This window comes from Mercenaria mercenaria, chromosome 19, assembly GCF_021730395.1.
Source record: "Mercenaria mercenaria strain notata chromosome 19, MADL_Memer_1, whole genome shotgun sequence".
NCBI classification, from domain to species: Eukaryota; Metazoa; Mollusca; class Bivalvia; order Venerida; family Veneridae; genus Mercenaria; species Mercenaria mercenaria.
This window is the reverse complement of record NC_069379.1, coordinates 9,251,551-9,277,630: the sequence shown is the minus strand read 5'-3', so window position 1 is coordinate 9,277,630 and position 26,080 is coordinate 9,251,551. Positions and strand designations below refer to the sequence as shown.

Below are 26,080 nucleotides of genomic sequence, written 5' to 3'. Positions count from 1 at the left end.
TTTTTATATAGTCATTTTTTACAAAACCACAAAATTGGATAGCCACAAAATTACACATTTTTACAGTAACTGCCATCTTCTCCACGTTTTTTCTTTCTACTGACAAAGAATTATCACCTGTTCCCTAATCCACATCCCTGAATACCCTTGAAATACAGTATACCTCTCTAGATGACACCTCTGTAGAAAAGAGGATTTTTCTGTATTTTGTAACAAAATTCTTACAAAATTAACCTCTCCCATATCCGAGGCAACAATCATTGTACAACAAATGTATTTAAGCATTCACAGCAGTGTTCGCTCTAAAGAGAGTGCTCTGTATATTAGTCATATCACAGTTGAATAGCATACCTGGTGCCTTCTTGACATACTGTGTCACATTTTCCCAGTCCTTTTCCTCCTTTGCTTTCTTCTCGAGGAAAGCTAGCAACTTCTTGCGACTAAATGGTCCTGTAGGGTCCTTCAGTGTCTGAGATTTCATACGCTCTGACGGTGGAAGGAAGGAGTTCTGAAAAAATTACACAGCACTTTATACACTGCTTCTGCTTATTTTAACCCTGCTAATTTTCTATAATGAACTTGTCCATCTTTCAATTTGGACAGTACTATTAACCGTTAAAAGGGGTGTTACCAAAAAGATACTGACTGAATAGTGAACAGTGCAGATCTTGATCACACTGCATGGATGTGCAGGCTGATCATGATCTACACTGGTCGCAAAGGCAGAATCAATCGTGTCCAGTACGATAAGGGTTAATATTATAATCAGCGATGTTTTCACTGCAGTTTTTGGTCACTCAGTTTTTCATTTTTAAATCACACTAATAAAAGTTAGGTAAAATGGTGACAATCCAGCTTTTTATGACAGCGGGTGATCTCAGAATGATACCACACACTCACTATCTAAGGTACTGGCAGATACCTAGACAGAACTGCCAACTTTTAATAAGCCAGCTCGCCAATTCCAGAAATAATGAAACTGAGATAAAGTTTTAGAAAATCAAATGCATTTTACCATGCATAACAAGTTTCTTGAAATCTATTTTTTATGGGGGTTGGGGTTTTGGGGTTTCAGGGAGGTTATACAAATAAACATAAAAGAAGGTCAACTGGCCTAATGACGGGGTCCCCTGGGTGTTCCTTTTAGCATCATTTCAGGTAAAGCCAGACACCTGGGTAGAACTAACAACCTTCAGCAAGTCAGCTGGACATCTTCCTCACATGGCATTCCAAATGGGCTTGGAATCACAGAGGTTAACCCTTATTCATGGTCAGCTGACCACAGTGGCTTGCTTAAGAAACTCATTTGTTTAACCCTTACCCTGCTAAATTTCTATAATGAACTGGTCCATCTTTCAATTTGGACAGTACCATTAACTGTTAAAAGACTGAATGGTGAACAGTGCAGACCATGGTCAGACTGCACGGATGTGCCGGCTGATCTTCGTCTGCACTGGTCGCAAAGGCAGGATCACTTGCCGCCAGCAGGCTAAAGGATAAGAAACTCAATTGTTTATTCAGAACTTACATCAGGATCGAAATCTCCATTTAGTTCATCTATTTCTTCAGCCGTCAGCTGAGCCAACAGCTCATCTATGTTGTCAAGGTCAATATCAACATCCTTGTTGGTTGCCATCTTCAAAAATTCTGCGTCAGACATCTTGATCAACACCTATTCACGCTGAAAGAAAAGGAAAATGATCTAACAAACATGGCAATAACGAAATATTAGCATCAGGCTGACAAGTCCTAGCACTATCCTCTTAATACTGAGCACCAATCAAGGAAGCTGCTAGACTAAGTACCATTTTTTTTTACGTCTTTGGTATGACATGGCCAGGGATCGAAGCTACCACGTCCTCCACTAGAAGCGGGTGCTCTACCACTATGCTATGGGAGGCCGTATGAATATTAATAATTCTACAGTAAAATGTTTATTATATGTTTATTTATGACAACTTTTATACCTTTTCAACCCTTAACCACTTTGATAAAACTTATGTACATTACCAAGGAAAATTCTATTCCAGATTTCCCTGCTTCTTTACAATCTACTGCATAACTTTTACCCTGCTAAGTTTTTAAAATTGACTGCTCCATCATTCCATCTGGGCAGTACAATTTATTATTCGAAGGGGTGTTCACTGAAATTTACTGACTGAATGGCGAACAGTGCAGACCATGATCATGCAGACCTGCACGGATGTGCAGGATGACCTGGGTCTGCACTAGTCGCAAAGGCAGAACCACTTGCTGCCAACAGGCTAGAGCATAAATCATTTGTTTGACATTATTGCTATTTAATGTATATCCTAAACTGTTTAAACAGTCATTTTAATACCAAAATATTCTGAATAAATAAAGCTAAGTGTCAAGATAAATATTATAAAATTATTATCAGAAAATTATTAAATACATACCATAAACTTCATTCATAATACCTACAATAGCTAAACACCACTATCTACTCTTGGACTATAAATTGTACGATAAAACCTTCTATATTCAAAGATATGCAATGAAGTCAAATGCTATTTTTGCCAGGCAATGAACCATCATTTTGATCTTATTTAATTCTATGTACAAATAATATTTGGTTACTTAAACCCATCCTAAACGTGATAATGACAAAAACTTTAGGTGCAATATTATTTTACAATAATTTGTTTGCATTATATGCCTTATGCATATACTTGACAGCAAAAGGTTTATATAACACTTTTTCACATACATCTTTCTGTTTTGTTTTTGTTGTTGTTGTTTTTGATATGTAAAGTTCTGCAAGCAGTTCACGAAACCAGTGTTAGTGTCCTGAATTCTACACCAGTGTTCTTTGCAATTAACTGCAAACTTCTCCACATGAATCTGAGGAGAATTTGACAAATTATTTCAAACACAGACAACATACACCCTGGTCTGGAATCTAACCTATAACTCCATAATCCATAGATCTGCATTGTCCCTATTGAGCTATTACAACAGGCTTTCTTTTACAAACAGGTAGTGTCTCCACTAACCTCAGAAAAAAAGATCATGCAGTAACTTGATACTTACAGTAAAACCTGTAATAAGCAGTGCAGTAAGGGAGAGACACACTTTGGCAGAAGGGGTGTGGGGGAGGGGGTGCTGCTGCTACTGCTTAAGACAAGTTTAAATTAGAACAAACTGTCAATTTGGGAAGTAAGCTAACTGGTTGCTTTAGGCAAGTGACTGATTAATACAGGTGGCTGCTTAGGCAGATTCTACTGTAAGGTATTTTTAGAGCATAATCTAAACGCCCTAGATGAAGTACAATACAAGGAAGGAAAATTGTATTTAATTTCTTTTTTTTTCTATACGATTCAACGAAAACAGCATGAGCTGGTTAATCTAGTACTAACTTGTTCACAAACTTATACGTCACGGTTAACACGTAATTATGTTTAAATACGCTTCATCTTTAATATGATCTAACATTTTTGAATCTTTCGTGAATGAATTAGAAACCAGAGAAAAACAAACTTACACAAAAGTATGTAAATTGAAATGCAAAATCAAATCAAAATTGGACGGATGCAAGGAACTGTCAAAACTATCACTACAAAATGATTACATGTCTATCCACACAACCTACTGTGCCATCAAGCCAACTATTGAACTTATTCCTATATCTTTTGTTTTAAAAGAGTGTACTAGGTACAGATTGTTTATTTACATGTTGCTAAAAATAAAAATGTCATAATACTGTGCGGTACTTATAGTGTATCTTGTGTACCATTGTTTACAAAACAGTTATCTTCTTTTCTAAGTGAGATGTTATTTATTTCACAATTATTCTCACAATAAAAAGAAGTGCTACTTATATCAGAGTGAAAATTGCCAACCATAATACCAGTTGTTGATAAGGTATGAAGTATTAATAAACTGCCAGCTGCCTAGAATAAAATATCAATAAAATGGGGAAAATAGATCAAGCAAAATGTAAGAAATACTGTTTTATACATATGTGACAGTAGAGCAAGTTTGATAATGAATTTGTTTATAATTTAATATGATTGAACTAATTACTTATTAAAGGCGTATGCTAGGGTCTCTGTATATGAGATGGGTGAAATTTTACAACAACAGAATTTCTTCAAACCTTGGACACTGATGGACAATCATCTAAGAAACAAAGATAGGCAATAAAAGTCATAGGTCACCAGTACTGAAAGAGACTTATCTGCCCTTGAAAACAGCCTTTCCCCTCAAAGTTCGGCCCATCTCATATACAGAGACTCTTATATATGCCTACCCTGCTAAATTTCTAAAATGAACTTGTCCATCTTCCATATTTGGACAGTACCATTAACTGTTAAATGGGGTGCTTACCAAAACTATACTGACTGAAAAGCGAACAGTGCAGATCATGAACAGACTGTACAGAGGCAGAATAGGAATAACATTTACTGAAGTTGTAGGAAGGTTAGAGTTATTCAATCCATTAATTACGATACTTTATTTAAATTTATCTTTTTAGCTGCTTTAGTCTTTTTAGTTGTTGTTGTTTTTTTTGGGCTGTTTTTAATTTTTTTTTAATTGCCTTTATAAAGATGGGATTTGTATTCATGGGAATTATGTACCATATTCTGAAAAAAATCTACTATCTTCCATTATGTACCATATTCTGAAAAAAATCTACTATCTTCCAGCTCTTTAAACTTTCTACATGAATGATCTGTTTGCTTTTTGCTCCTAACTGTTCACGTTCCTGTTACAGGCTATCATGAATTTAATATCCAGGTCATTAGATGTTGCTTTTCTCTTTAATATGACAATATACCTTTTTAAAGTGACAAATTATCAAATTAATCTTTTTACCCTTTTTCAAATTTTGAAAATTAACTTATATCATGTTGGACATAATTGATTCAGCCTTTGCTGCCAGTGTAGATCATGATCAGCCTGCACATCTGTACAGTCTGATCAAGATCTGCACTGTTAGCTATTCAGTCAGTATCTTTTTTGATAAGCACCCCTTTTTACAGTTGCTAGTACCGGTACTGTCCAAACTGACAGATGGACAAGTTCATTATAGAAATTAGGCAGGGTAAGGGCTAAAAGTTCTGCTGACCTGTTTCAGAATTAGATTTGCCGAGTTAAAAACTCCTTTTTAAACAAAAGCTGTCTCCATAGGATGACACATGCCCCCGATGGCACTTTGAATGAATAGTTATGGCCGATGTTAGAGTTTAGGACCTTTGACCTACGGACCTGGGTCTTGCGCGCGACATGTCGTCTTACTGTGCCACACATTCATGCGTAGTTATTTTAAAATCCATGCATGAATGACAAAGATATAGAACGGACATGCCCATCATTGCACTATCATGAAATATGACCTTTAACGCCTAAGTGTGACCTTGACTTTTGAGCTACGGACCTGGGTCTTGTGCGCGACATGTCGTCTTACTGTGGTACACATTCATGCCCAATAATTTTAAAATCCATGCATGAATAACAAAGATATGGACCGGACACGCCCATCAATGCACTACCATGAAATATGACCTTTAACGTCTAAGTGTGACCTTGACCTTTGAGCTACAGAACTGGGTCTTGCGCGCGACACGTCGTCTTACTGTGCCACACATTTATGCATAGTTACTTGAAAATCAATCCATGGATGACAAAGATATGGACCGGACGCGCCCATCAATGCACTATCATGAAAAATGACCTTTAACGTCTAAGTCTGACCTTGACCTTTGAGCTATGGACCTGGGTCTTGCGCGCGACACGTCGTCTTACTGTGGTACATATTCATGCCAAGTTACTTGAAAATCCATCCATGGATGACAAAGATATGGACCGGACACGAAAATTGCGGACAGACCGACAGACAGTTCAAAAAATATATGCCTCCCTTCGGGGGCATAAAAAAATACTGCTCAGTACTGGAGGTTATTATTTCATACCAAGGTGCAACATCATTTGTAATAAATACAGACATAAAATCCGGCCACTTGATACAAGTGCAATACTTATATTCATATTATAAGCATTCCTTTTCTATAAAAATTTGTGACACACCACTTTTATGGCCTGGTATGTTTAATATTACCATCCTGTGTACTGGCTTTTACTTTGAAATCAGTATAATTGTTTGGGGAACTAGTATTTGTGAATCTCGTGGCTCAGTCATTCTGCAAAATTTAATCCCAACACACAAGTAAAATTCCAATCAATTTTACATTCAAAAGTTGAAATCCATGAGTTCATATATCCCAATGAAATAGCCACTAAATCCATGAAATTTACACCCACAAAATTAATGATTTTACGGTATTGACTTGTAAGTACAAGAAAATTTACCTTATACTGAATAACTCTATTAAACAAAAATAAGACAAACCTTCAGCTGAAAGGAGAAAGTATTCACTGAATAGTATAATATCCTAGCACTAAGAAATTATTATCCTCAATGTGGTATAGTCACAATGTTTTACTTACAATATAGCATTAATGTCTTCAAGATGTGTTACTGAGATTGTCTGGCTTGGCTTATCAGTGTGTGTCTATTTATAGTAACATGACATCAATCTACAGCAGTAAGAAGAAACTACCTGGAGGATGATTGTTATTACAGGTATATAAACAGATGTTTTATTGGTAACTTTGGGGTATAGTTCTGATATGATAATTTGACCTATGTCAATTTGTCTATACAGCAATGGTATTGTACCTTAAGTTCTATATTGCTCTAACATAAATGCACGATTACCTAATAAAGGTTTCCGTCATTATTTCTCATTGATTTAGTTATTATTTACTGAATAGAAAACGTAAGTTAAACTCAATATTCTTGTAATAGTTAATTTTCATGACAGTTTTTGAAACTTTCTCCAGCAGAAAGAAAATATCCTACCAATATGGCAACTTTTTTGTCAATTTTAATACCATGGTTTCTACAGAACATAAAACAAAATTGAAATACTTTTCACAACTTTTCAACTACCTTTTTTTAACTTGTTCAAGGACTATTTTTTTTTAAACCAAGTCTTGAAAACTTAGTTTAAACAAGTTAGTGGAATGTGTGCTTTATGTAATTGACAAAATGCTGTCTCTTTAATGAGGGACATTGAAGCTATAGTCACACATACGGATATGTCCGTGCGTTGAGGTACGGTGCGGATAGGATTAGTCTGTGGGTGTATAACTACGGAGCAGTACGTCTTAGTACGGTAAAAATGGTGAGAAACAGGAAACATTTTACAAAACAATACAGGACACGAATAAGTACGAATAGGTACGAGGTACTACGTTGAATTACGTTTTACTGCGCCTTGCAACTTACCCAGCGCATGGACGGGTCTGCGGTAAACTACATTGAACTTTGCTTAAGTACAAGCAGCCTCGGATAACTACGTTCAGCTACGGCGAGGTACGTAATAGCACGATTAACTACGTTTAAGTACGTTTAACTACGTTTGAATAAGATTCAGCCAAGTTGGACTAAAGTCGCGTTCAAATGGCTACGGTTTGCTCAAACTTTTGTGCATGTTCAAAAGTTGGAGAAACTTGCAAGTTTGGAATAAGTTTTGAATACGTTGTGACCACGTTTTGGTACGGATTAATACGAATGACTACTCTGAGGTACGGCTCAGGTACGGATCGATACAGATTACTACGTTTCTGTCAGTAGCTACCCGCGCCGTATGTGTGACTGGGGTATTAGTTTCAAATTGTATCCCTTATTGGATAATGTCAAGGATATAAAAATTTTAAGTAGGTTCCGTCATTTTGAATCCTCTGACTTCTATCGCTGTTTTGCCTATGAAATATCTCAGTTCTAAGGTATGAGATATCTTGCATTTTTGTTAGATTAAATGTCTAGAATGTCAAAATTAGACACTTGAGTGTTTATAGAATATGTAGTTGAAGACATTTTTAAATCAACAGTCAAAATGATCAATAACTTAGCTTCATTTACATCATATTGTTACAAATAACATAGCGGTAACAACAGAGTAATCCAAATGAAAGGACCTACTTACTTTAATAGAGTATATCTATGAAAGGGAGATAACTGATCAAAGTATCCCAGCACTGATAATGGTACATACCATACCAAATCCCATAATTTCTTTTCAAAATCTCTTATTATAAATCATTGATCTTCTATTTCTTCTTAGAATTGATTCTTTTCACAAAGCAAGTGGCTAACAAAAATACTTTTCAAGGTCCCAAAGGTAGAATCAATCGCGTCCAGCATGATAAGAGTTAAATAATTCTTTTGTACAGGGGAAATATGATCTTTAGAAGGTAACTTTAAACCATTATTTTGCAGCAGCCTTTATCACCTAGTGTCTTATTGTATACTGCCAAATTATCCAGGCCTTCTTTATCAATTTGGGAATGCCATCAACATCAGTTATAATGGGAAAATGTCATCGAAAATTTTCTCACTTGAGAAAAAAATTGAAATTTTAAACATAATAGTTTTGGGTATTAAATTTTATGTAACTTCTGTATGTTTTTTTTTTTCCGAAATACACATGAATGCTTACAAATTTGCAAAACAATTGTAAAACAACAAAAAACCAAAAAAAAAACCTTAAATGCTAACAATTATTTGAAACTTTTAGTTCAGGTTATAGAACATAAAAACTCTGTTATCATCAAATAGCTTATACATAATCTATTTTAGGTCAATTGTGGAGAAAGTTCTACAACTGATATTAATCTCTCTCGACACCTATTGCCTAATTCCTGTTGGAATCCATCCCCATGAGGAAATGAGAGAAGAGGCAAGTTTCCCTTTTTAATGCTGAGCGCCAAGCAAGGAAGCTACTGGTACCATTTTTCAGGTTTTTGGTATGAAGCGGCTTGGGATCGAACCCTCAACCTCCGGCACTCGAAGCGGATGCTCTAGCACTAGGCTATCGAGGCGGTTATCATGTGTTACCTATACTCAGTCTTGTAGACTGTTAAAAATTTTGGCCATGTTTACCAAGAGAATAATGTATTGCCAAAGTTAATTAGGAAATTCTGTAAATACATGAAGAGATGTTTTAAACTTATAAAATTTTATATATTTGAAAAAACTGAATTATTAACTTTTATTTCACATGTATTGCTGTGACTGTTTTTGCAGTTTTGACTGGACCAAAAAGAAAAATAACTAAGCTCTGCCCTAACATGTTTTTTTTTTCTGTTGCCACACATTTCTTTCTAAAGAAAAGGTTATTAAAAATAAGTATATATACTTGTAACTCAAAATAGGTAATTTCATTCCAAGAAAAATACATTGAGATACAATCTGAAAGATTTGCTTTATTACTATAGATTTTGTCATACATGTAACAGGGTGAAAACATTATAACACATCAAACTTACTAAAAATATTAGAGAAAACAAAAATATGCAGAAAGAACCAGTATTAGAAATATTAGAGAAAACAAATCAGAGCTCCAGATAAGCTTCTGGTGCAATTGGGTATTTACCCATCACTTTTTGTCTGAATTGGGTATTGGAAATTTGAATTGGGTAAAAATAATATCATTACCCAGCCTTATCAGAAGTAATTGGGTATTTGCTAAAACCAGTTGGGTATTTTACCAGTCTCGCACTAACAATTGAGTATTTTTTTGCTTACAATATACATGGTATATATCATTAAACAGGACTAAGTATTTTAATGGCACCCTTCAATGTTTAATACAACAAGAGCACCGCCTTGCGGGTGCTGACGCTCATCTGATTTTTTTTGTGTAATAGAAATATTGTCCTACCCATGATTTTCTAAGTCTAAGAAGGGCCATCATTCTCGCAAAAAGCAGGATAGAGTTATGTTTCTTGATGTACAGTGTCCACTTATGATGGTGAGAAACTGTTGCAAGTTTTAAAGCAATAGCTTTGATAGTTTATGAGAAAAGTTGACTTAAACATAAAACTCAACCAAGAAAATGATTTTCTAAGTCCAAAAGGGGCAATAATTATTGCAAAAAGCAGGATGGAGTTATGTTGCTTGCTGTACAGGGTCAGCTTATGATGGTGAACAAGTGTTGCAAGTTTCAAAGCAATAGCTTTGATAGTTTAAGAGAAAAAGTTGACCTAAACATAAAACTTAACCAAGAAATCTGATTTTTTCTAAGTCCAAAAGGGGCCATAAATCTTGCAAAAAGCAGGACGGAGTTATGTTTCTTGCTATACAGGGTCAACTTATGATGGTGAACAAGTGTTGCAAGTTTTAAAGCAATAGCTTTGATAGTTTAGGATAAAAGCTGACCTAAACATAAAACTTAACCAAGAAAACTGATTTTCTAAGTCCAAAAGGGGCAATAAATCTTGCAAAATGCAAGATGGAGTTATGTTTCTTGATGTACAGGGTCTGCTTATGATGGTGAACAAGTATTCCAAGTTTCAAAGCAATAGCTTCGACAGTTTAGGAGAAAAGTTGACCTAAACATAAAACTTAACCAAGAAATCTGATATTTTCTAAGTACAAAAGGGGCCATAAATCTTGCAAAAAGCAAGATGGAGTTATGTTTCTTGCTATACAGGGTCAGCTTATGATGGTGAACAAGTATTCCAAGTTTCAAAGCAATAGCTTTGATAGTTTAGGAGAAAAGCTGACCTAAACATAAAACTTAACCTGGCAACGCCGACGCAGACGCCGACGCCGACGCCGACAACCGCTCAAGTGATGACAATAACTCATCATTTTTTTTCAAAAAATCAGATGAGCTAAAAATGTATTTAAAATTGTAATGAATGTTTCATACTGTTGTTTTCTTTTTCACTTTTAATGTAAATTGGAGATCAGTTCATCCACAATATCCCGAACGATGTGGTCACCGCAATATGCATTCTCCCAAAAGATGTCATCCAGTATTGGTGACACTACAGCATCACAAACAGATAACTGTCATTGTTGAACAGCAAAATATCCCACTAATTTGTTTGTTTGTGCTGCAACAATGTTTTTTCCTGCAACCTCTACATTTTATCAGCGTAAAATTGTTTACAAAGCGTCCAAATAACACCGATCAGCCGAATGAATGGTCCTGTGATTTTTCTGATAAACTGCAACCTGTTCTGCGGTAACGTATAACCAGTCAGTCAAATCTAGCGTTAAAGTCTCGTACCCGTTCTAGTTATAAGGAAAATGTGATACGCAAGCTATTTTTTACAAATTGGGTATCAGGAATTTTACTTGCGTTTCAGTACGCACACTATGAATTCAACTGGGTTTTCTACAATTTTAATTGCGTAAATACGCAAATACGCAGCATATCTGGAGCTCTGACAAATATGCAGAAAGAACTAGTATAAGAAAGTTTAGAGAAAACAAAAATATGCAGAAAGAACGAGTATTAGTAATATTGGAGAAAACAAAAATATGCAGAAAGAACCAGTATATTAGAAATATTGGAGAAAAAAAAAATATACAGAAAGAATCAGTAGTAGCAATATTGGAGAAAACAAAAATATACAGAAAGAACCAGTATTAGAAATATTGGAGAAAACAAATATGCAGAAAGAACCAGTATTAGAAATATAAGAGAAAACAAATATGCAGAAAGAACTAGTATTAGAAATATTGGAGAAAACAAATATGAAGAAAGAACCAGTATTAGAAATATTGGAGAAAACAAAAATAAGCTGAAAGAACCAGTATTAGAAATATTGGAGAAAACAAATATATACAGGAAGAACCAGTATTAGAAATATTGGAGAAAACAAAAATATGCTGAAATAATCAGTATTAGAAATATTGGAGAAAACAAAAATATGCTGAAAGAACCGGTATTAGAAATATTGGAATAAACAAAAATATACAAAAAGAACCAGTATTAGAAATATTGGAGAAAACAAATATGCAGAAAGAACCAGTATTAGAAATATAACAGAAAACAATTAATAAGCAGAAAGAACCAGTATTAGAAATATCAGAGAAAACAAATATGCAGAAAGAACCAGTATTAGAAATATTGGAGAAAACAAAAATATGCAGAAAGAATCAGTATTAGAAATATTAGAGAAAACAAATATGCAGAAAGAACTAGTATTAGAAATATTAGAGAAAACAAAATATACAGAAAGAACCAGTATTAGAAATACTGGAGAAAACAAATATGCAGAAAGAACCAGTATTAGAAATATCAGAGAAAACAAATATGCAGAAAGAACCAGTATTAGAAATATTGGAGAAAACAAAAATATACAGAAAGAATCAGTATTAGAAATATTAGAGAAAACAAATATGCAGAAAGAACTAGTATTAGAAATATTAGAGAAAACAAAAATATGCAGAAAGGATCAGTATTAGAAATATTGGAGAAAACAAAAATATACAAAAAGAAACAGTATTAGAAATATTAGAGAAAACAAATATGCAGAAAGAACTAGTATTAGGAAAACAAAAATATACAGAAAGAACCACGCCATGTACCCGGATAATCTTAACTCTGCTCAGCAACCCTAACTCAGTGCCAACATGGCGGATGTAAAGCCGATACAACTTTGTTTTCTGTGTAATTACGATGTATAAAGGAATTTTCTGTTGTTATATCCATCTCCATTGATCAAGTATATATTTAGTTCAAAATGTATCATGCTAAATATATCAATCATTGTGTTTTCAGGTGGAAAAACAACGAACAAGGCAACTTTTTCAATGAAAACGTTTACAAAAAATCTTTAAAAATACTTCTATGCCTTTGATGCCTCGACTATTTTGTTGTTTGAAAGCAAAGATATACTGCTTTATAGGCCCGTTTACACTATGTTGTTAACCCACTACATGTTGACACAATACATGTTCAAATGTACCGACAGCGAGAAAAGGGATAAAAACCTAACTTTGATTTGATGAAAACCGAACTCAGTATAAATGAGGAATGGATAAAAACCTAACTTACACGAAATTGCGTGATGGATAAACACCTAACTGACTAGTATTCTTTAGAAATGAATGAGTTGACATGTACATGGTCTGATTATTGTAAACATTACTTTATAAGCGGTATTGTCTTCAAACTTTGTCATTAATGTTACAAGATGTTATATGTATGCCCACTACAGTCAAATATTTTTTCATAATTTTAATATTATGCAAATAGCAATGTTTGGAAAAATCTGGATAAACCCTCAAAAATAACTCGGTATAAAAGTCAAAATTATTATATTTATATAAGAAATTATTTAATACCACCGATGTTCGAAGTTCTGTAGTCCCAAACCCTCTCTCTCTCTCTCTCTCTCTCTCTCTCACACGCACGCACGCACGCATGCACACACACACACTGTTTCAGAAGAATTGTGTTTGTTTCAAATCTTGTATATCGTATAGTGTAAGAGATTTTTATAGAGGTGCTAATGGAATATTTTTGATATTGTTTAAATTGGATTAGATGTATGATTAATTATTAAATATGATCTTTTTCAGATGGTAAATAGGGAAGAAAAGTGTGTATGTGTGTGGTGTGGTGGGGGGAATGATGCATGGACTGACGGAACAGGGGTGTGGGTATCCTTACATTTTTCACTTGTCCACGGACACTTAAAAACCCATTTGTTCATAGTCAAATTTCACTTGCTCTGATTTGTAATATTAAACCTTCATGAAAGCGCAAATAGACTGGAGACCGAGGTCATTATTTAGGACAATAAAATAGAAAAGCAGATCTCAGTAACAGTGGTAAAAAATAAGCTGTTGAAATATTTGCCTTTTAACGTTTATAAAAGTCTGAAATCGCATAAGCAGTGTTCAGGATCTTTTGGGATCAAACACTGCCCACGCAATGGTGCAAAGCCAGATGAATTCAGAGAAAGACTCTTAAAACTTTCCGACTTATTTTAGTCATACTTGCGATCTCTGTGTGCTTTTGATTTTAATTTGGCTGTGACTGGCTCAAATATTTCCTTTGACAGTGACTTATTGTCTCAGCAGTTGGAATTCTACTTACAAACTTGTCATAATACTTTTTTAAGTTGTTTACGTTTCTGATGTTTCTGTCCTTTTAGTTCTCTGTGTGTAACACTTGTTTTCCCTTTTTAGTTTTAGTTACAGAATGCTATATGCTGATGATGCAAATATTTTTCTTCAGCTACTTTAAGTAGTTCTTATGTTCCCTTTAGCATGTATACATATGATTTCTTCTTTTATGTTGTTTTTTTAAATGCATGTTGTTAAATGTGACTCTTCTTATTTTTGTGTAGTGTCAGCTAATCTTTTTTTTATGTTGCTTTAAATGTGCTAAATCTGTATGTGGTAAATTACTTTTTCCTTTTATTTACAAGTACCTATGTGCTATTTTGTTTTAATGCGCTGTAACATGTATGTGATACTTTGTGATTTGTTTCTTATCTACTTAGAGCCAGATGCTTTATTTGCTTTAATGTGCTTTAACATATTTGCATTTTATTACAGCTGTTTTACTTATGTTGAGCTTATTTACATGTGTTTGTCGGAAAATAGCTTTAAGCTAGTGTTATATGTTTATACTTATCCGACGTTAAATAAATCTTCTTGTATCTAAATCTTCTCCGATATTTTATCATAGTCATCGAGTTACAGTGTGCGCGAGACCTAGTCAAAGAACCCATTATCTTTATCACCTCCATACACTTGAAGCAACACACAATCTAAATGATATTTTATGTTTTCTCATTTTATACCTGAAAAAGTATGCTTGTCCGCGGACACACAGAATGAAAAATGCACTTGTCCGTCGGCAAAAAATCACGAGTCGGATAAGTTGGACATAGGAATCCCACATCCCTGCAGGGGTGGGTAGATCAAAGAACTTCGAGCATCAACACCCCATAAAAAAGCACAGACGAACAGCCGTTTTCGTTTGGTTAGGTGTTTATCCATTCTAAGTTCGTATTTATCCAGCACTGTTTCCTATACCAGTTAGGAATTATCCGAAAATTTAAACCTACCTTATAATCAATACAATTTTTAAGCTATAAAAATCAATTTCAAACTATTAAACATTGTCAAAGAGATATTTATGGAACTAATACATTTGATAAGTAAGGTTTTACTGCAATTTCTGGTACTTTAAAACAGAAACATAAAACATGTTCATTTTGAAGACTTTTTGAGTACATTTTAATGAATTCCAGCCACATAATGTGACATTTCGATTGAAATATTTAGTATACAAAACATGTCATCAATACAGGATATTATGACTATCAAAAGTTTTACGCTAACATTGCATACTCACATAAAAAACATGAAAAAAGACAAGGAAATTAACTACATACATCGTCTTTCTGTCAGCCATGTTGGCACTGAGTTAGGGTCGCTGAACAGAGTTAAGATTATCCGGGTACATGGCGTGAGAAGCAGTATTAGATATATTGGAGAAAACAAATTTATATATTCAGAAAGAACCAGTATTAGTGAGCATAACCAGGCTTCCAGCTGGAAAGGCAGTGCATTCATTCATAGTAGACTGGATATTGGCTTTTTCCTACATAGAACTTCAATGTCAGAAGAGTGAACGCTGTGATCCAGTGGTAAGAGTATCTACCCCAGATAAACCAATTATCACTTTCAAAGTTTGGAATACATACCTAGTAAATTCATGGATGATTGTCTTTGCAAGTATTTCTCAATCAATAATTACGAAAATTATATATAATAAAAGCCAAATAAATTACAGGGTTCAAACTAGCCCAGAAAAATTGGGAGAAGTGACATCTCCCTCCAGTGAAAATAGGGAGAAGTTTTTTCAGAACAGGGAGAAGTGACTTAAGTGAGGCTGCGGGTCAATATAGTCATTTATCACACCGTATATTACCATTCTGTAGCCTTACTCATTTGACTTATCGGGATGACTTATTTTATGATCTGGTATTTTTTAGTTGTCATCCTCTAAGCCTTACCCATATCTGCATTTTACTGTTAGGAAACAAAGACATTAAAAAAATCCCAAAAAGACATAATATACTGGTCAGACTTACTTGCTCTCATAAATGAGGCATAAATATTCATGTAGAAACTTCAAACGAGTTGAATATAACTCATAATTTGAAATAAGAGACTTTAATCTTTGAAAATATGAAGTGACAGGTGTGAGGAGATATATACCCTGACACTGGTTTCAATACCACTACAAAATACCATTTATTAACAAAATACGGGTGCATTTCGGTTATGGAAATTTCCGGCGCGGTCGCCGAATTTCAATCTCGTATAATATCATTTTGCGTGAACGTATTTTATTTTCCTTTCGTATGTTAATTATTTATGATAAATATGATTGAATTATATCAAAAACACTTCAAAAATACCTTTAAATTAGAAAATACAGGACTGGTGTATTCCGGTTATGCAAAGTGTATTCCGGTGTATTCCGGTTTTTAGGTGGATTCCGGTTTAATGTGTGACCCTTTCAATACACAGCAGACTACACAGCAGACTGCATGCTGATAAAACTAAATTGCAGAAACAAAACACAAAATATACATTTTTTATGATGCATAATTTTCTATTACAGAACATCATATAAAGTCTGTAACATATCATGTAAAAACAAAAATAAACATATTGTATTTGGTATCAAAATTCTCATTAAAACGTGTAGATTTTGAAAATTATCATTTTAATTTTGAGGTCTAAATATTATTTCAATGTTTGATTTAGTTTGTATTTTGAAAATTCATTTCTTTATAATTATAATCTGTGCAAATCTTACATATGTCAAGAAAGCTTAAGGTGTTTGCCTTATAGCACTAAAATGTGTCCAGTCTCTTTAAGAAGTTGTCAATGGTATTTATCTAAAGATCTTTATTTAATGGATTTAAACATTTGTTTTTAAAGGTATAGAACATATTCCAAAGTTGAACGGTATATAGGTTTACTTTGACATATACACGTACACATTATCTATAGATGGAAAAACCTTTGGTTTTCCCATATTATTATTAAAATCTAATTAGACGGGTCGGTGTAATTACCCCGGGACACCCCGGGATACATTAATTACTTTTGAAAACCATTGATTTAATTGTTAATGGGTAGATTTTATGCTTGTAAACAGGCCTCGATCTTGACGGTAGCCCGGTAGCCCGAGGCTACCAGTTTTTCAGACGGACTACCGAACTTCCCAAGCTGGGTAGTCCGTCGGGCTACTAAGTTTTCAAACATGTTAATAATAAAAGCGTGAAATTTCACCGAATTATCTGATGTTTCCTTTTAAATGACAACGATATTTTCGTTCCGCATAACACCGGTCGGCCATTTTTCCGAAATTTAAATCCCTTAATTTTCACAATAATTACAAAAAGAACTTCATGAATGTACATCCTAAATACTAGCTTTCGTATATCTATGCATGAATTGATGACTTCAGATTTGCAATATATAAAGTAACTTTACAAAATTCAGAAATTACATCCCTAAAAATTACCTGGATTGACTGGAATTTACTCGCGAATCGTAAAGATATCAAAACGTCATGCCAGTAATTTTCCATTCCACGAGCACGTGCGACCTATCGTATCGCCGTTACTTAAATGTTTATCGACACGTACACAAAAAACGCTTGTAGTGCATTCATTTTTTAATATAATCGCTTCAAATTTTCAGCACCGCTTTAGAAATAATACAGTTTGAATTCTATAACGATTTTAATAAGATGTCGACAGAAATGTAGGCAAAATTCTATAAAAACGATCGAAGTTTCATACAATTATTTGTAAAATTTCAAACAGCGCGATCTTAATTATTTATTTATTTCTAAAAGTAAATAAATAATACATACTATGGTCATAAAATTCAGACTTTTGACAAGAAAGTATAAAAAACAGAATTAAAAAATCTTAAATAATGAAAAAGCGGCAGCAATTTAAACACATCGAGTAAAACGATTTTTGGCAAACAGGTTTCTGCAAGTGCGGATGAATAGGTTACGGGACCTCGTGAACGTAAATAAAAACAATGATTGTTTTAAAATAAAGCAGTATGATGTCGCTGTGGTTTTTAATAAGTTTAATAAGTAAATGAATCTTTGTACATGTCTTTTTTGACTCGACACTATGTCAGATATTCTTTTCAAACAATAATGTAAATTCCTTAAGGGCAAATAGGTCACAGAGGTAGGATATCTACTATTATCGTTTGACACATTTACCTGTCAGTTTATACGGGATATTGCGCATTCGCTTTAAAAAAAAATTAAAGAAGATACTTTTTTACTGATTTCTTCTCAGCAATTTAAAGAACCGAGGCCGTACGATCAGACAGTGATGTGTCACATGGCGCGAAAAGATGACGTAATGCCATGACAATCTCGGGCAACTAAACCCCTTTGATCTCCACTTTAGATGCCATGATACCGACACACTTCCTTTAGCTCTTTGAGGGGGTTTTAATTGATGATGAAAACAAGGCCAATTACTTGTTTATCAACAGAATAATTACCGATAATTGTTAATGGTTTTTTTTCGCTTTAAACACGGGTGGGTTGATGATGATAATTGTGTCCACGTCGCCCCGGACTGTGATAATAGGCTACATTTACTTGATCATAATGCAAAAAAAAAAAAAAAACAAATACCGACCTTCCGACCCTACTTTTTTTTGGCCATGCCACCAGAAACACAACATTTTTGGGGGTTGGGGGGCGGGGGGCTAACCAGGCTGATCCATTATTGCAGTTAAATTTGAACAGCTACACTATATTTTAAAGGCCCTGGCTAAAAAAGTAAGTTTTAGAAGGGTAGTGCAAATTTGAACCCCACGCCTGGCATATAACTATAGATACTGGTATAGGTCTTACTTTTTTTCTACAGTTTTCTCCCATAATTTCTGTCTGCTAGTTACTTGAATATTGTAACATGGTTATCCACTTACGTTGGCTTAGCCTGCCCATGGATAGTGTGGGTAGGTTTGTTGCCTACCATTTAAATAACTGAATGTTGAATCAAGCATAAACTAAAATACGTCATATTTATAAACAAAATGATTTCGGGCAATTAAAAATGTTTTCTGGCAAATGGTTTTCTTAGCTTACTTGCCCGAAAGGACAACTGCTGAAAAAAATTAAGGTGAAGACTGTAATATATTTTTCTCTTTTCCAAAACGGGACTACCAGAAACCTGGTTGGGCTACTTGATTTCACAAGTTGGTAGCCCTGCTGGCTACCAGCAAAAGTAGGTTAAGATCGAGGCCTGGTAAACAGGAAATCGAGCATGATTACCGGTGTAACTCGTAATACGAACCCCGGGACGCTTGATTATTATTCACTCGTAATACGAACCCCGGAACAATTGATTATTCTTCACGTATAAGAGCGTTCAGTTATATACCTTTATTTCTATTGAAAAGCTTTGAATAAATTTCTCTTTTTCCCATATTTATAGGTGTATCCAAAATATTAGTCGAACTAATCCGACGTATACAGTTTGTTTTATATTGTGACGGTCAAACTGTAACGTCGGACCAAATTATGCCAAAAACCGAGTGGAAATTGAGTTTTATGAAGTTTGCATTTAACGCCAAATTTTTTCACATTTTTCTGCACTGTATTTGTTATACATAATAAATACAGACGAATACCTGATAATCTTGCTTGTTTCTATAAGTAAATCGGTAAAAAATATGTTAGTTTCAAAATGAAACACGTTAGCTGAAATCCTATGTAAACAACCGCCCAACTGTGGTGAAATATGAACCGCGTCAAATCGCCAACCGGTCAACCGGTCAATTTCGTCCAGCAGACTCACAACACAAGCCCCGGGACTAACAGAATTTTTATTTCATTCACAAGCAAGATTTTTCTATTTCTTTCCATCTTTTCGTTCATATTAATTTGATACAAATAATAATAATAAAATAAACCAATACAAATCAATTATGATTTAACAACCACCGTAATCTACTATGAACGGATGTCTCTAACTGTGACTTTTTTTGCAACTGTACATGTAACTCTCGCACGCTATTTTCAAATTAATATAATTCAATACTTCAATAAAATAAAATTTATATATGCCATTTTACAATGGACAAGATACATTATATTGAGTTTGATTCTTTTTTTGAGAAAAAAATTTATCTATCTTGAAATTTACATTGTTGTTTTATTGTGCAACTAATTTCAACTGCTTTAGCATTTATATAAATCTACATCTACATGATTCTTCCAACAATCATTAACGATTATGACTGGAAGAGACAGAGAGATAAACGTAATACAAAAAAGGCAGTGGCTAGTGAACCGGAATCGGTTCCCTAGACAGCAAACTTATTCGTCCGGAACCGGTTCTCTAGCCAAAGTACCGTGCATAGGCTAGGGAACCGGAATTTTATTTCTATGCATAAACTGGCGAAATTCACTTTGTTTCTTTTCGTAAGTATCATGTGCATGTTCTTATCTTAATAAGTTAACTAATTTTACTATTTCAGCAAGCTATGCCCTGTTATTTATTTGTGTTTACTGTGTCTCCAGAAGTGTAATCGCCGCATACTGTCCGCCATATTGGAATGATAAAATAAACTAGTACGAATGAATGCGAAAGCCGAAATAAACTTGAAATTTAAACTTAAAAGGTGTAAGACAATAAAAGAAACGATTAAAACAAATTAAGTAATTTCTGTTAATTAGTATTGATTACATATCTTTGAACGTGAAATGCCGAGGTGTTACAAACCAGTATTTAAAGAATATTATTTTATATTTAAATAATTTAAATATAGTAAAAGTTTAAAGCAAAATTTAATAACATTTAAAAACTGCGAAGTATAGCTCACGCATTTATTCGTACTAGTTTATATCATTCCAATACGGCAGACACGGTATATATGCCGCGAGTACACTTTTGGAGACAGTAAACGCAGTTAAATGCAAGGGAATAGTAAAATTAATTAAGATAATAATATGCATGACACTTACCAAGAAACAATGTGGATTTCGGCAGCATTATGCATAGAAATAAAATTCCGGTTCCCTAGCCTATGCACGGTATTTTGCTTAGAGAACCGGTTCCGGACGAATAAGTTCGCAGTCTAGGGAACCGATTCCGGTTCTCTAGCCACTGCCTACAAAAAAATGAATGAATAGAAAAAATAATAGAAGAGAAAATCTATCCATTAACAATTAAATCAATGGATTTCTAAAGTAATTAATGTATGCCGGGGTGTCCCGGGGTGTTTACACTGACCGCAAATTAGACTAAGTCTCTCTTAGTGTACACTGAACGAAATACTAGACCTGGTGAAGACTTCAATGAATTATAGCTGAATATTGACCTCTTTCTCATAAGATATGATTTACAATACACAAAGTAACTGACCTAATTATTACAGGTAATTATCTGTTGACTCACTCCCCGCGGGACAACTGCTTGCAAGTTGTAAAAAATTTTGTCAGAGTGCCAACTTTCTCCGAATATTCAGACTTATATTCTGCAAAAATGAATTATGTTTCAGACATTTTGGATAGCAGAGAAAATGACGTACAATATGAATGGAAAAGAACAATTATTTCTGTACTTAGGAGCTTTATTTTTAAAGAAAATACAATATTTATTTACCAATTTCAGATTTCCGGAAGTTCTCAGTGACCTTGACCCCTTTAAGCGGCCTTTCGTATGAAAAATCCAGTTGTATTTTTCGATCAGATTTGGGTTATAGCAAACTAAATAGTACAAATTCGAATACTGTGAATTTACTAAATCAGATTGTATAAATTCACTATTTCGACATATTCTCAAATATCAAATGTTAGTAAAATTATATCTGCATATGTATTGTTGCGATTTATAGATTGAAATAACGAAACACTTTGCATTGTTTGTGATAGTTTTAAATTCAATAAATATTTCAGCTTTATTTGTCTTTTTGATTTAAGTCTAACCAAATAGGTACCGTTGTCTATTGCTGGTACAATACCCCCAACCTTGTACATGTACGCCAATCTGATTATTTCCACAGGCACCAGTATCGACCCTGGGACAAAAATATGTTTGTTTTCATCCTAAATGAGTTCAAAATGAAAAATATGTAGTGAAATATGAGCCCCCTTCAAAATATACATATGTCTACAGTGATTATCTCACGAGGTTGTTAGAGGCTTTATAGTTCCAAATCCTCTAGCATGTTGGTGACGCACCCTTTTTGATTTAAGTCTATCCATATAGGTACCGTTGTCTATTGCTGGTACAAAACCCCCCAACATTGTACATGCACGCCAGTCTGATTATTTCACGAGGTTGTTAGAGGCTTTATAGTTCCAGATCCTCTAGCATGTTCGTCACGCACCCTTGATCACGGGCTGTAGTCCTTCTTGCTGAATCGTAGCCTGGGAATCCAGTCTGACAACTTTTTTTCTACCTGCAAATTGGTAATATCAGAAACTCGATGAATGCCAATTAACACTAATTAGCGCAAATTAAGTGGGATCTTTAATGCCCAGATATTAGGTATGATTTCTGACAAAGCACGAATATTATCAACGGCTTCCAAGGCTAGCTGAATCAAGCAACTTGCGTTGCCTCAATAGTCTAGTGGTAGAGTGTCTGTTTTGAGTGTTGGAGAGCTGGGGTTCGATCCCCGGCCGCGTCATAACAAAGACGTGAAAAATGGTAGTGGTAGCTCCCTTGCTTGGCACTCAGCATTGAAGGGGTTGTACCAGAGGCAAAATAAGCAAAATAATAAATAGCTTTGTAGCTCGTGTTGTATGTTGGATTATATGCGACGTTAAATAAAGCTGACCTTTGACCTTTGTACCTGTCCCAGGGCACTAATGTCTTTTTGTAAGGAATGGGTCCCAAATACAGGATCTGTACTCAAGAGTCGCTCGTACAAGTGATATATATGCTAAATTTCTATTTTCTAGTGTTCCTACGCAAAAAGGCTTTGCTTTTTTACAGATGTTAGTTATAGACATTTATGAATTAAGACGAATTGGACTGTGGACACCCAGGACGATCGATATTTTAAGGGGGGCATCTCAAACATTTAAATAATAACATGTGCAGACGAAAATACATGCCCATATTAATGATAAGGAATGTCTTATTATTCCCTGCCTAAGGCGAAGGGATATTGTTTTGACGTTGTCCGTTCAGGTGTTACCGTCTGTTTGTCTGTGTGTCAGTCCATCCGTCATATATTGAAAATGCTTATGATTCAAGAAGTATTTAAAGCTAGAATCAGCAGACCTAAAACAAATATAAAGAAACATACGACCCTTGCTCATTCGTAGAATTATCTCATTTGACCCAGAAAAAAAACAGAGTTTCCCCCCGTGATATGTTTGGAAAAAACTAAATCTGACATAAATATTAATTAGCACATGACCTTTGCTTACACACAATATTAACCTCATTGACCCAGTCAAAACAGATATTTTCCCCTCCTTTTGTTTGCAATAAAAATGAAAATGCTTTTAGTTCAAAAAGTATTTCAGCTAGAATCACCAAACCATACAGAAGGTGTAAAAAAAAATGTTTGTTTCCGGTATCCCGACCTACCCTAAATTTTTGGCCCAACCCTAAATGTTTTATGGCCTTGGAGAATACTTTTTTCAACTTTTTAACACATAAATTAGTCAGGATTTCTTCATTAACCAGAGTTATTACCCTTTAATCATTTTACATTCCATAAAGTCAGACAAAAACAAGCAACTTCATGAAATTTAACATGAATATAGATCACTTTAGGGCGATGATGCATATGTACCTTTCATCAGAACTACACTTAACAAAATTCCTAATTGGTCAGTTTATATTGTATTACTTTTTTGTTAATGATGCATGTATTAACAAGAAATTTTACATACCGGCATTTGAATAGGTGCTGCAGCTAATTATTGATTTATTTTTGGCCGACTCACGGCCAACGTAACCGCATTAGGCGTTTTGACCAATATTGCATATTTTGCACGTGCAGGGCATGCGCACCAATATGCACTTGTTAGTGAACATTTTTGGCATTACTGACGAAAGTCCTACTAGAAAAACACATATCATTGTGAAATTGACACAAGAGCAACGCGCCCGGGCTGTCGAAATTTTACAAAAAAACTCAAAATCGGTCACTTCAATGAATTGTCCTTAGGTTAAATTTTGCCAGAAGAGCGCGGATGGTAGATAACCAACGATTGAATGTTCTTGTAAACGGGAATAAGGTTAAAAAAGGAAATAACCATCAAAGTAACAGCTACAAACAAATTATATCATAATTCTTTTGAAATTGCAAAAATAATTACACACGTGTCGTAAATGTGTCCCGGCTAGCAACATTCCGACAGCTCTATCGCGTTGCTTTTGTGTCAATTTCACCATGATATGTGTTTTTCTAGTAGGACTTTCGTCAATAATGCCAAAAGTGTAAACGAACACGTGCATGTTGGTGCACATGCCCTGCACGTGCAAAATATGTAATGTTAGTCAAAACGCCTAATGCGGTTACTTCGGCTGTGAGTCGCCAAAAATAAATCAATAATTAGCTGTAGTACCTATTCAAATGTCGGTATGTGAAATTTCGTGTGAATACATGCATTATTAACAAAATAGTAATACAATATAAACTGACCAATTAGGAATTTTGTTGAGTGTAACTGCAGAAATATTGCCCATTAATTGCTTTAAAAATTCATTTATTCGCACAAAACAAAATGCATGTTATCTATTGATGGATCCTCATGAAACTCATAGATCACTACAGAGCAGAGTTTCCCCACCCCCCTCATTTTGTAAAAATAATAGGAAACAACAAACCGTTGCATGGTTCTTTTGTATATAACTTGTGCATATCTTGAAATTAAATATCTTTCAAAATATACTACCCATATCCCACTTTTTCATATCACAAAACCATGAAATTTCAAGTCCACAAAATTAATTAAGTGGTAAGCAGCCAGTCAGATAAATTTCCAAAATGGCTTTTTGTTCTAATTTCAACTTGTCTTTAGCGGCAGCTGTCTTAAGCAGGCCGATTGTGTCACTGTCTCGGCAAGTTGCTGCTTAGTAGAGGCTTGACTGTTAAACTTGTATGTTGTAGGTATGGCAAAGTCTGAGGTACTAAAGGCTATCCCATTCGAACCACCAAACCAGACAGATGTAGAGGACAGCATCAAAAAGATCAAAGACAATGACTCCAGCCTGAAACATCTTAACCTTAATAACATAAAGGTAGGAAAAATAAAGTTTGATAAATTTTATGATGATAGAACTGATGTGTTTTAAGCCGGAAACATTTTAACCTGAATAGAATTCATATGATTCTAGTCGGAAATGTTTTAACCTTGATAACATAAAGGTAGGAAAAGCTATAGTTTGATAAATTTTATAATGCTAGAACTGATGTGTTTCAAGCCGGAAATATCTTAACCTGAATAGAATTCACATGATTCCAGTCTAAATGTCTTAACCATGATAACATAAAGGTAGGAAAAAATATAGTTTGATAAATTTTATGATGCTAGAATTGATGTGTTTTAAGCTGGAAACATTTCAAACTGAATAGAATTCTTATGATTCCAGTCTGAAATGTCTTAACCTTAATAACAAAAAGGTTTATTAGCAGACTTCCGGAAAGTCGTCGGTCCAACGGACATGACCAAAAAATTTTGATCCGGTCTGATGTTTCTTAATCCAGATGCAGTCCGACTGACTGGCATTTATCGTACCCCGAGAACTGCAACATCTCGGTCAACATTTCAAAATGGCGTCACTTATATATTATGCCGGGGCATAACGGGAATGAAACGTAAATTAACGCCCAACAATCATAGTGAAAGGAAACTTATGTATGAAAATAAGAAGGTTGACCGAACATTTAACGAGAAATGGACTAAAAATCACACCTGGCTTGAATATGATGGAGAAAAGCAACATATGCAGTACACTGACAATTTCTTCGGTCTGGCATATTTGTTTTCGGTCCGGCAGATTTTTAGGCATTGGTGGACCAAATGTCCTGCCATTTTTTCCAACTTTCCTGAAGTCTGTATTAGCAGTCTGTAACCTTAGGAATTTAGTAGTGAGTAACCTTACAAATTAGTAGTCTGTAACCTTTGGAATTTAGTAGTGTGTAACCTTAAAAATTAGTAGTCTGTAAACTTAAGAATATAGTAGTGTGTAACCTAAAAAA

General features: G+C 34.4%; 2 protein-coding genes across 5 annotated transcripts in view; one reads left to right on the top strand and one right to left on the bottom strand.

Moving 5' to 3' along the window:
• Positions 1–21,634, bottom strand: part of LOC123542149 (tropomodulin-like) — a 44,547-nt gene extending 22,913 nt beyond the window's left edge. For 2 of the 4 annotated variants that reach the window (XM_045327820.2, XM_045327824.2), the window contains exons 1-3: positions 21,277–21,388; positions 1,529–1,681; positions 352–508 (exon numbers count right to left, since the gene is read on the bottom strand). In XM_045327820.2, coding sequence (XP_045183755.2) covers positions 352–508; positions 1,529–1,660 — 289 coding nt within the window. In that variant the 5' untranslated portion in view covers positions 1,661–1,681; positions 21,277–21,388. Of the gene's footprint in view, positions 1–351; positions 509–1,528; positions 1,682–2,420; positions 2,445–21,276; positions 21,389–21,516 lie in introns of those variants that run through there. The other 2 variants (XM_045327821.2, XM_045327822.2) reach the window with 2 other exon arrangements.
• Positions 11,972–25,173, top strand: LOC128551309 (uncharacterized). Its single transcript, XM_053532123.1, has 4 exons — positions 11,972–12,241; positions 13,412–13,414; positions 15,364–15,466; positions 24,989–25,173. The coding sequence occupies exons 1-4, from the start codon at positions 11,972–11,974 to the stop codon at positions 25,171–25,173; spliced, it is 561 nt and encodes a 186-aa protein (XP_053388098.1).
• The last annotated feature ends 907 nt before the right edge of the window (positions 25,174–26,080 follow it).